This window comes from Berghia stephanieae, chromosome 5, assembly GCF_034508935.2.
Source record: "Berghia stephanieae isolate SIO BIC M18660-M18661 chromosome 5, UCSD_Bste_1.3, whole genome shotgun sequence".
NCBI classification, from domain to species: Eukaryota; Metazoa; Mollusca; class Gastropoda; order Nudibranchia; family Aeolidiidae; genus Berghia; species Berghia stephanieae.
The window spans coordinates 21886459-21899856 of record NC_088364.1 but is presented as its reverse complement, the minus strand read 5'-3'; the positions used below and the strand labels follow the sequence as shown (position 1 = coordinate 21899856).

Sequence of the window (13398 nt, the reverse complement as noted above, 5' to 3'; positions counted from 1 at the left end):
CATACATACATACATACATACATACATACATACATGTATGTATATATATATATATATATATATATATATATATATATATTTTATGTGTGTGTGTGTGTGTGTGTGTGTATGTATGTGTGTGTGTGTTTATGGAACCCACAATTGTATAAACGTTGGTTGAATTGTTTGAGTTTTTGTAAAAATTCCACACACGGAGCAAGCAATACAGCCACAATACTGGGTGGGGATCCTGGCCTCCCATATCGGGCAGGGAGGTACATACTGTGTCTTCTGTCCCCTTATATCTGTTTTCCAACATGCTTTCTGTCTTTGTCTTGGAATGAGATTGCTTGGTCTTTTTCCTGGCCCTGGTCGGAGTCCTGGCTGGGAGAGAAACAGTCAAATGCAGAGTTATTGTTTTGGAAGATCATTTTTTCCCTTGTAAATCATCTCTCTGTTATGTATTATTATATTTGTTATTTTTAATGTATAATGTAAGCATTTGAGTGTGTTCCTCTTTATTGGATTTTTTTCTTGTGTCCGGATGAGAGTTATAGGTGATCTCAAACTAAGTACATTGGTGGTATGCTCTTGGAGTCTACATCTAATCCCAATTTGTTCCCAGTTCCCCTATGTCTTACTTTCTCTTGGGTGCTGTAATTGTAATTCTAGAACTTTTTACTATCCCATTTTCTTCCTTTTTACTGGCGCTGATATGACCTTAATGTGTTGCAAGCGCCGTAAAACCCTAAAAAAAACCTTTAAAGAACTGCCACAATAAACAAAACATACATAAATGAATTTAATCAAATGCCACGAAAAGACAAAATATTATTTTGTTCTAAAATATATAATCATTTTAAAAATTTAATACAGGTGAATGCAAAGATAAACTGACCAACTGCCATGAGTATAACGATATAACCTGTACAACCTTTAAAGATTGGGCAAAAAAAATTGTGCAAAACGATGTGGACTCTGCGAATCAAGTGGCCCAGGATGTACATTTAATGGCAAGCAACATCCAGACGGATCTAATTGGCTAGAAGGATGCAGGGCAAGATGCCAGTGTAAACTAAGTAAAGGCAAATTCCCAATCAGATGTAACGCCTTGTGCTGGGACTACGATATTCCTTCCACCTGCACGTGGAATAAACCAGCACCTGGTAAATGCTGCCATACCCCGAATTGTCCTTCTGGAGTGAAAGTCAACTATCCTAAAGACTACCATTATTGGGGAGAGGATGTAGACATGAAAGTTATTCCTTGGAATTAATGATTACAATAATGAATGCAATCATTGATTAAATCATTAATGAAATACAATTGACCAATTTACTTCTTTAAATCATTCACCATCGAATTGATGAATGAGTTTAAGTAAAGGTGTACATGTACGTAGGGATACAAGGGCAGATTTATATAGCATTTACACGTTTTTCCATATGAAATGAGCTTCGCAAACCTACATCTACATCACCAGCCAAACATGTAAAATCAAATTTCCATTCCAAACAACGACACAAGCGCTCGGACGGCTTTACGTACTAGAGCAACCTCCGTCATTGCTTTTGGCCTGGCACTCATTCACACAAAAGTAGATTGTAGAATGAGGTAATGAACATTGAGTGGTTCATCCAGGGATACAACGCTGGCGCTTGAGATTTCCAATTATTACTGAAGACTAACACACCAAACATTGATTGACATAGTAACAAGTCAAGAAATTATTCTACTAACCCATCGATGCCATATTCATAACTGTATTCAACAAGTCCGACCCCCGACATGTTTCCTTCCCCCTTTTATATGTCCCATTCACTCAGTTTAATTTTCTCTCTATCCTATTGTTTCATTAAAGTATCTCTAGCATTTGCGTAAAATAATATTGAACAAACTCGTCTGTTTCGATTTAGGTTAAGATAATACTTATCTTAATCATCGGGCAATTTGTGTAAGTGGCACAGTAATTCAGACAGGTGGTTCATTCGCACTTTGGAACAAATATTAACCAATCAACTACCCTACTCTGGAAAAACATGTATTTTAAAATTTGGCCAGAAAAGTGGTCCTTCAAATATGGATCGATTTAAAAGATCCTCATTTTGGCAAAACACTCAAACTTCGGACCTCACAAGATCCCAGGTTTGAGATTATTTGCCAAGATGAAGGTCGATCAATATTTGAAGGACTTAAATACGTGTTTTTCCATTGTATGCAGCTAACTGGTTAATTGCAATTATTTACAACTTGTCACTCTTTGACAAGATATCATTCCACCATGATAATTTTAGAAGTTTTGAGTACGCTGGATTTGCCATTCATGAAAATAATTTTAAAAAGTCTTTTCACTGCGTCTACCGCCCACCACCAAGCCAACAAAACAAAATATCAACAATTGTTTTTTTTTATCAGAGTTAGGAGAATTTATGTCTATGCAATCCATTAACAAAACGCATAATATTTTTATAGGCGATTTTAACATTGATTATTTCGGAAACAAAAATGAATCGAAAGTATTTCGGGAGCTTATTGACACAAACAACTATATTCAACGTGTAAGCGGTCCTACAAACAAACATGGCCACACAATAGATCATGTCATTACAGACATTGAACATTCTCTCTCTTCACCTGTCTCAAATATTGATAAATTAATCTCTGACCATCATTTGGTTATGTTTTGCGTTTTATTTCCAATGAAGTACGAAGTAAAAAAGATGATAACATCTCGTAATTTGAAGAATATAAACATGAACATTTTTAAACAAGACCTTGACCATAACGTTAAAAATAAATATGATGCAAATGGTCTCCACGAGTCAATTGTTGGATACGGTGGACAAGCATGCTCCCTTAAAAACTAGAGCAGTAAGAGTAAGACGTCAAGCACCCTGGTATAATACTGAAATAAAATTGAATGGATTAGCCAGGAGGCGGGCAGAAAGAAAATGGCTCAAGTCCAGAGATACTGTCGATAAGAAGCGGTACATCGCGGCTAGAAATGATGCGAAAGCCCTCAATTTCAGGGCCAAAAAGAAATTCTACGAAGACAGCCTCAAAAACGTGGGACGTTTGAGACAATTCTTTGCCTTGACCAAGGAACTGCTGGGACAACAGACGCAATCAGCTCTCCCATCTTTAATCGATCGTGCAGATCTACCAACTCACTTTGGTCAATATTTTAAAGAAAAAACGGATACCATCAGGAAAGAACTCTCATCTGAAACGATTCATACAAATTTGACAAGTTTCATGGTGATTCATTAACACATTTTTCAAAGATTACTGAAGCTGACTATTGTGATTGCATTATGTCGTCTCCAACTAAAAGTTGTGATTTAGACCCCGTAAATACTGCCATTCTAAAAAAGTGCATTGATGTAATTTTGACAACATTTACATGTATTGTTAATAATTCGTTGCAGTCAGGTGCTGTACCAGACATTTACAAAGTTGCTCATGTTAAACACCTTTTGAAAAAAACCTGATCTCGATAAAGAGAACTTAAAAAAACTATGCCTGTCTCTAATCTTCCTTTTCTCTCTAAGATCTTAGAAAAGCTTGTTTTGAAACAATTACTGTCTCATCTTAAAAATAATTGCCCTGAAGAAAAATTTCAGTCTGCTTATAGGCAACATCATTCGACGGAAACCGCACTTGTTAGGGTTGTTAATGATCTCCTCTCTGTTATAGACAATGGCTCATGTTCTTTGCTGAATTTTTTGACCTATCGTCTGCTTTTGATACTATTGATCACAATCTTCTTCTCAAACGTCTTGAAATTACTTATGGTGTGTCTGGTGCAGCGCTTGATTGGTTTAGGTCATATTTGTTTAATCGTAAACAGATTATTACGGTAGATGAATATAGATCTGAGGAAATAATTCTTGATTGTGGGGTTCCCCAGGGTTCAGTACTTGGACCCGTTCTTTTTGTTCTGTACGTTGGCCCTCTGTCCAAAATCATCAGAAGTTTCAGTCTGTCTTACCATCAATACGCTGATGATACGCAATTGTACTGCGTTTCATATACGAGAAATTTACAAGAAGTATCAGCCAATAGTAAAAATTGTATCCAAAGTGTTAAGAAATGGACGAATGAGAACAGACTGAAACTGAATGATGATAAGACGGAGGTGCTGTATGTGGGGAACAGGAAGTGGAAAAGTGAAACAGATTTGAAATTGGGGGATGCCTCCATTCAAATTGTTGACAAAGTAAAAAACCTTGGCACATTCTTAGACTCTGGACTGTCGATGAAGCATCAGGTTAATAATTTAGTTAGATCTCTCTTTTTCCAACTAAAAAAGATTGCTTCCAATAGACGGTTCATATCTGAGGATGTGACCAAACACATGGTTGTGTCCCTTGTACTATCGAAATTGGATTATTGTAATGCTCTGTTGTTTGGCGTTTCGCAATACAATCTGAGACGTCTTCAGATTGTCCAAAACAGCGCTGCCAGACTAGTATTCATGAAGCGTAGGTGCGACTGTGCCGGACCTCTACTTCATGACCTGCATTGGCGCCCTGCCTGTTGAGAAAAGGATTAAATTCAAAGCTTGTGTTTTAGTGTATCGTTGTCTTGAAGGTACTGCCCCTTCCTACCTTTCGGAACTAATTGAAAGATATTCAAAACCACGCCCCTTACGTTCGGCCAGTGATTCCACAAAACTAGTTGTCCCTCGAATTCGGAAAAATGCTGGAATGAGATCCTTTTCCATTTCGGACCCTCTATTTGGAACGCCTTACCGCAGAGCATTCTTGAAAAAGAATCTTTGTCTATTTTTAAACGTTCGCTTAAAACATAACATATCTGTTTCGATTTTAGTAGATGGTATGAGAAGCATGATAGGTTTGGTTTGTGTTGTGTTGTGTGTGTGTGTGTGTGTGTGTGTTTGTGTGTGCTTGTGTGTGTAAATGATTATGTTTCAGCCAAAGTAATTTGTAATTTAAGCGCTTAGAGTCTGGTGTCTCGGAGTTATAGCCTATATAAGTTTTCAGCATTATTATTATTATTATTATTATTATTATTATTATTATTATTATTATTATTATTATTATTATTATTATATTATTATTATTATTATTATTATTATTATTATTATTATTACTAACTGGTTAAAAATCGAGAAAAAATGGATTTTGCTTTTGAGAGTGGAAATAAGAAACAGAAACAGTTTGGCTTTTATCAATTTTGCGACCTACAGTCACGATTATTTGAGAATGAACGTGGTCCCGAAAATTAGAATTAGTTATATGAACCATGAAATTTGTGTTAAAATATATGGATGGTTGTGGATGGTGATGGTGTGGATGCTTTTTTCATGTCTCTCTCTCTCTCTCTCTCTCTCTCTCTCTCTGTCTCTCTCTTCTCTTCTATATATATTTATATATATATATATATATATATATATATATATATATATATCTCCATATATATATATATATATATATATATATATATATATATATATTATATATATTATGATGTTGGTGGGTACTTGTAGTACAAGTGCTCGTAATGGTGGTTAGAGCTAATATATAATGTAAATTTTTCACTCAACATTTTTGCCGAGACGACTCGTTTTCTGTGTTTTTCCTTTAATTCACACTTCTTCAGTCGGATAAATCATTCACTCACATTTTTGCCGAACACTCGTGTTCGTGTTTTTCCTTAATACAGAAACGAGTCGTCTCGTCAAAAATGTGAGTGAAAATTTACATTATATATATATATATATATATATATATATATATATATAATATATATATATATATATTTCTGTCTCTCTTTTTTTCTCTCTAAAATTGTTACATAAAAACTTTTGAAATTCCTTATATAATTCAACTATAAATTTATGTCAGGACCACCCCCTTATGTCCCTGATCGAGCTAGTGATCACTGTCAAGTATTTAAATCGAAAAAAAGGTAGCACAGGTATTCTGTCGTACTCTGGAAAATCCGATATTTTAAAATTTGGGCAGAAAATCCGTCCTTCAAACATCGATCTATTTAAATGACCCTCACCTCGCAAAAAAAAAAAAAAAAATCTCAAACCTGGGAATTTGCGAAGAGAGGTTTTTTTTTTTTTTGTTGTTGCCGAGTTTTCTGGCCAAATCTGAAAATATTGTTTTTTTCCAGAGTACGACAGTATTAATATCAATGATGCCTAGAAACGGAGGAAAAGAGACGTACACTGTACATACTTGAAGAAAAATATCACGATGTTAGGGAGTCAAATCAGGGTTTCAACGGCACCGAACGCCTGGTTGTGGTTGAAAGAGGCTGGCAATCGAACGAAATAAAACGTGAGGTGAGAGATCAGACACTCCAAAAAAGTGGCCTTTCATAATTTGTCTACACTCCAAACTGTTGTGCGGTGTCAACGAGTGAGCAGTAAAAAATATAACACTCTCTGGATCTGTTCGAAGCAAGACAGGCATGTAAGTACAAAATAGGGGTTCCAGTTGATTTCGAAGTAAGACTCCTGGCAAACAGATGATTATATTCTGTTTCTATATACAGAATATGTCAGTGACATGAGAATCTATTGAAGGCACTGTAATAGAGAATAGATCAGTGCATTCAGAGTCAATAGAAGACACTAAATGTAGGAGTAGAGAATAAATTAGTAAAATCAGATTCTATAGAAGATCCTAATGCTGTAATAGAGAATAGATCAGTGACATCAGAGTCTATGGAAGACACTTAATGCTGTCATAGAGAATAGATCAGTGACATCAGAGTCTATAGAAGACACTTAATGCTGTCATAGAGAATAGATCAGTGACATCGTCTATAGAAGATCCTAATGCTGTAATAGAGAATAGATCAGTGACATCAGAGTCTATAGAAGACACTTAATACTGTCATAGAGAATAGATCAGTGACATCAGATTCTATAGAAGACCCTAATGCTGTCATGAGAAGATCAGTGACATCAGAGTCTATAGAAGACACTTAATACTGTCATAGAGAATAGATCAGTGACATCAGATTCTATAGAAGACCCTAATGCTCTCGTAGGGAATAGATCAGTGACATCAGATTCTATAGAAGACACTTAATGCTGTCATAGAGAATAGATTAGTGACATCAGAGTCTATAGAAGACACTTAATGCTGTCATAGAGAATAGATCAGTGACATCAGATCTATAGAAGACGTAATGCTGTCATAGAGAATAGATCAGTGACATCAGATTCTATAGAAGACCCTAATGCTGTAATAGGGAATAGATCAGTGACATCAGATTCTATAGAAGACCCTAATGCTGTAATAGGGAATAGATCAGTGACATCAGATTCTATAGAAGACACTTAATGCTGTCATAGAGAATAGATTAGTGACATCAGAGTCTATAGAAGACACTTAATGCTGTCATAGAGAATAGATCAGTGACATCAGAGTCTATAGAAGACACTTAATGCTGTCATAGAGAATAGATCAGTGACATCAGATTCTATAGAAGACCCTAATGCTGTCATAGAGAATATATCAGTGACATCAGAGTCTATAGAAGACACTAAATCCAGGAATAGAGAATAGGTCAGTGGCATTAGATTCTGTAGATGACCCTTGATGCTTGAGTTGAGAATAGATCAGAGGCATCAGTCTATTGACCTCCCCCTACCCCTTCCCCCACCAGCGATGCTGGATGATAGATTAGTGTGAAAATGGCCTATAGAGGACTCTTAATGCTAGTATAGAGAATACGACCAGTGGCATCATAGTCTATACAGACACTAAATGCTGTAATAAAGAATAGATCAGTGACATCATGGTCTATAGAAGACCCTAATTCTATAATAGAGAATAAAGCAGTGACATCAGAGTCTATAGAAGACACTTAATGTTGTCATAGAGAATAGATCAGTGACACCAGAGTCTATAGAAGACCCTTGATACTATAATAGAGAATAGATCAGTGACATCAGAGTCTATAGAAGACCCCAATGCTGTAATAGAGAATAGATCAGTGACATCAGAGTTTATATATACAGAAGACCGTTGATGTTGTAATAGAGAATACATTAGTGACATCAGAGTCTATAGAAGATCATAATGCTGTAATATAGATAGATAAGTGACAGAGTCTATAGAAGATCCTAATGCTGTAATAGAGAATAGATCAGTGACATCAGTGTCTATAGAAGATCGTAATGCTGTCATAGAGAATAGATCAGTGACATCAGAGTCTATAGAAGACCCCAATGCTGAAGTAGAGAATAGATCAGTGACACCAGAGTCTATAGAAGACCCCAATGCTGAAGTAGAGAATAGATCAGTGACATCAGAGTCTATAGAAGACACTGAATCCAGGAATAGAGTATAGATCAGTGGCATTAGAGTATGTAGAAGACCCTTGATGCTGGAGTTGAGAATAGATCAGTGGCATCAGTCTATTGACCTCCCCCCCCCCCCACACACACACACACACACTCGCGATGCTGGAAGATAGATTAGTGTGAAATTGAAATTGGCCTATAGAGGACTCTTAATGCTAGTATAGAGAATACGACCAGTGGCATCATAGTCTATACAGACACTAAATGCTGTAATAAAGAATAGATCAGTGATATCAGTGTCTATAGAAGACCCTTAATGCTGTCATAGAGAATAGGTCAGTGACATCAGAGTCCGTAAAATATCCTCAATGCTGAAGTAGAGAATAGATCATAGTCTATATATAGAAGCTCCCAATGCTGTAATAGAGAATAGATCAGGGACATCAGAGTCTATAGAAGATCCTAATGCTGTAATAGAGAATAGTTCATTGACACCATAGTCTATAGACGACCCTTGATAATGTAATAGAGAATAGATAAGTGATATCAGTCTATAGAAGATCCTAATGCTGTAATAGAGAATAGATCAGTGACATCAGAGTCTATAGAAAGACCCTCAATACTGGAATAGATCATTGATATCATAATTCAGCGTTTTCCGGAAACTGTCTCGACTTTTTTCAGCTTTCAGGTTGAGATTTAATTTCAGACAAACTGATACAATGTTATAAACATTTCTTATATATATATATATATATATATATATATATATATATATATATATATATATATATGTATATATATATATATATATATATATATATATATATATATATATATATATATATATATATAGCTGTACCAAGCCATGTAAATGCATGCAGTGATGAGATTGGGGAAAAAGATAGTAATGACTGCATCGGCTTGCGTCATGAACAAAGGAACACACATCGTCACTCGACTCAAGTGCTTGGTAATGGAAATTATAAGATTGCTAGCACAACAACGCGGCAAACATACAATTTGTTTTGATACTGTGCACTTAGGTTATACTCTGGCAGTCGGATATAACGTAACAACACACAAATATGTGTGTAACCTTGACCATTTTAAAGTCTGATTGATACAATTTAGTGAGAACTACTAATAAAAATGGCTGGATAAAAACAATGACCAAGAGCTGAGTGACGTCGGTTACGTTCTATCTGTTGTTTGAAACAAAAATATGATTCCATATAACCGACTGAGAAAGAATGCATTGAAATAAAGAAGTATTGTGAAAAGCATTTAATTTCGAAAATGTGTACAACTGCGCATCATAAGGGTGGATTATCATTTATTTCATTTATATTCAAACGACAGGCATTAAAGATAGGAAATATTATATATATTTTGTGGGTAACTATAAAAAATAAAAGTTCTCTATTGTGTCATTTGGGTACACACTGTACGAATAATCTATTTTCATACATAATAATAACAGTATTGATATTAATGATGATAATAGTAATAATAATAATAATAATAATAATAATAATAATAATAATAATATAATAATAATAATAATAATAATAATAATAATAATAATAGTAATAATAATGATGATGATGATGATGATAATAATAATAACAATAATGATTATTAATAATAATAAAAATAATAATAATAATAATAATAATAATATAATAATAATATAATAATAATAATAATAATAATAATAATATAATAATAATAATAATAATAATAATAATAATAATAATAATAATAAAATAATAATAATAATAATATAATAATAATAATAATAATAATAATAATAATAATAATAATAATAATAATAATAATAATATAATATATAATCTTTTATGGGTAAGTATAAAAAATAAAAGTTCTCTATTTTGTCATTTGGGTACACACTGTACAAATAATTTATTTACATACATAATAATAACAGTATTGATATTAATGATGATAATAGTAATTACAATAATAATAATAATAATAATAATAATAATAATAATAATAATAATAATAATAATAATAATAATAATAATAATAATAATGATGATGATAATAATAATGATGACAATAATGATAATAATAATAATGATAATAATAATAATAATCATGATAATAATAATAATAATAATAATAATAATAATAATAATAATAATAATAATAATAATAATAATAATGATAATAATAATAATAATAATAATAATAATAATAATAATAATAATAATAATAATATAATAATAATAATAATGATAATAATAATAATAATAATAATGATAATGATAATCATATAGTTTTATACAATTATACAGAGATATTTCATTGAAAATATACACTAGTTCTATATAAAGATAATAGATAGCAAGCCATTTATGACGATGATTATCGTTTAGCTATCCAGGACCGGAAACGCTCCGTGATCAGCATTTTGTTCTAGTTTGAAACTGTTTTGTTCATTTTTGTTTAAAACATTTTATGGCCCAAAGCTCATAGCTGCTTTGTGATCAGTTGGGCGAATGTTGAACAACTCTAACAATTTTTTTTCATTGAAAAAAAAAAAAGACGAATAAACCGAGGTGTTGAAGTCAGTTCATTCCTGTATCGTTTGAAAAAAAATGCAATTCATAATTCATTCAACTATTTCATTTACAAAAATTTAATGAATTAATCACAATTAAACCTTATTGAGATAAGAACACTTGAGGTGATATTGATATATTTACAATATCTGGCAAGAGATCAAAACCCATTCATATTTTTGAAATTTAAATTCATTACAGATATGGTATTGTATAAATTAATAATACATTATGTTAATAGATTAGAAAATGGGAATGATGATGACAATGGTGACGTGATGCTGCTGCTGCTGCTGCTGCTGATGATGATGATGATGATGATGATGATGATGATGATGATAATGATGATGATGACGATAAATTAATGATGATGGTGATGATGATGATATAATATAAATATAATAATAATAATAATAATAATAATAATAATAATAATAATAATAATAATAATAATAATAATAATAATAATAATAATAATAATAATAATAATAATAGTAATATTAATAATAGTAATGATAATAATAATACTTCTGTTATATTAATGTTTGCTATTCATTTGTCCAAGATTATACGAGAAAAGTACGGAGGTTTATTATAAAAGATCAAGTAAAAATTAATGAGAGATGTATTATAACATTGATCTCATAATAGCTGCAGTAGATAGAGGAAGGGATCAATACAATTGATTTGTATAAAACGACATAAATTTCTACATAATATTAACATGAACGTTTGAAATAGCTCGTTTTAAGGGCGATCTGAAAAAGGCTGCTGTCACACTAATAAAAACATTGCCTTAAAGGTGGAGGTAGATGATAATTAGGCCTGCTCGCCACTACAACTAATTAGTTGTGAAAAAAATTACATCTTTATTTTGGAGGGGGAAGGGGAGATGTTTCAGCAATAGAATATTAGCATTTTTAGTCTCTAACATAAAAAATGGTACAAATGAAATTTCTGTTCCAGAGCACACACGTCAGAATATTTAAAGCGTCGTTATTCTTGTGTATTGAAAATTGAAAATCGTTAGATTTAATTATAGTGACTACTATTTCTTCACCACCCTCATTTTGATTTACGAATTAATTAAATTTTAGTTAGGCAGGTATGAGTAGTTAATCAAATCATTGGCGGCCAAATAGACAGAGCTAGAAAACAAAATTGTGTGAATAAAAGTATTGGATGTATTGTGGAACATGGAACCACGGGGAATTCTGCTCGCACTGACAAAAAGCAATTAAACATTTTGATCAGAAAGTTTAATTCATATAATGTTATCGATTACAATGTCCCTTAACTCGTCAAAAGTATCAAACCTGAGGCTTCAAGGAAGTATCAATTGTGTGATTCTTTGCCAGATTAATCGATCGATATTTGAGGTAAACGTTTTCTTGCCAATCATTTTTAAAAATGCGTTTGTTCAGTCTGTGGTAGATCCACTTGGCAGTCTTGTAATAAGACAAGACAAAAACCACATGGTCATTTGACATGATTAAAAAAAAAGAGTATTGGAATGTAATCGTGTTGGTGATAAAAGGTATCTCTCGTCTTCTAGATAAATATGAAATGAATTGAATAGACGATGACGGTATTCGACTGTGTTTGAAATAAAACCCATCGCCTCCAATCGCTATTATTTGAAGATGTCATAGATGCTGAAATAAATGAATGGATATACAAAGGTATGACACATGTGTTAAACATAAGGCTTTACTGAAGAGTGATGAAGAGAGTTTCCTTTGGTGCAAGAAACTAACAGGTCATATTTTTGACTATTTTAAATTTAACCAGCTATATGCCCCACTCTGCAAAGACACGTATTTAAAAATTTGACCAGAAAACTCGTCCTTCACCTATCGATGCAAGGTCCCAGGTTTGAGATTTTTTACCAAGATGAAGATAATTTAAATCAATCGATATTTGAAGCAAGTTTTCTGGCCAAATGTTAAAATTCGTGTCATTCTAGATTACTGCAGTTAGCTGGTTCAATCCATTTCCCACACCAGGTTCACCCCGACATAGTACCGTTTTGGGACAATTGGTCACATTTGTCATCATTGTAATTAAAACCACATGGACGTAATGGGATAAGCATGGAAACAAAACATCGTGATATAACTATGAACATTATGATTTTATAACATTTCAATGTCCACTAACATCCCTCATCAATAACATTATATTATATTCCATGACAGGATAATATGCAGGTTGAGAGGAATACAAAAAACACTGTCACACATTCTAATCGTTTGTCCATTTATCAAGTAATTCAAGCCGTTATCTAGATGAATGCAACAATGAGAATATTTTTTTTTTTTTTATTTTGGTCTTTGATTTTCTTCTGAATAACAACAGTTTAAGATTAAATACAACAACAAGAACAACACAAACCAACAACAAAAACATCGTTTTAATTAAATGCAAAATCAGAGGTAATTTGAGGGGAGTTGATACGGTAGAGATTACTGATTTGAGCTCTTCTTAATTTAATGCATGATATAGTAATTAAATTTGATATTTCATAATATATAA

General features: G+C 32.6%; 1 protein-coding gene across 1 annotated transcript in view; it reads left to right on the top strand.

Annotated features, from left to right (window-relative positions):
* The window catches only part of LOC144974107 (uncharacterized), a 3523-nt gene extending 2218 nt beyond the window's left edge, over positions 1-1305 (top strand). The window contains exon 3 of the mRNA XM_078917006.1: positions 856-1305. Within this exon, the coding sequence (XP_078773132.1) occupies positions 856-1025 (170 nt within the window). The 3' untranslated portion in view covers positions 1026-1305. The remainder of the gene's footprint in view (positions 1-855) is intronic.
* Positions 1306-13398: the final 12093 nt, after the last annotated feature.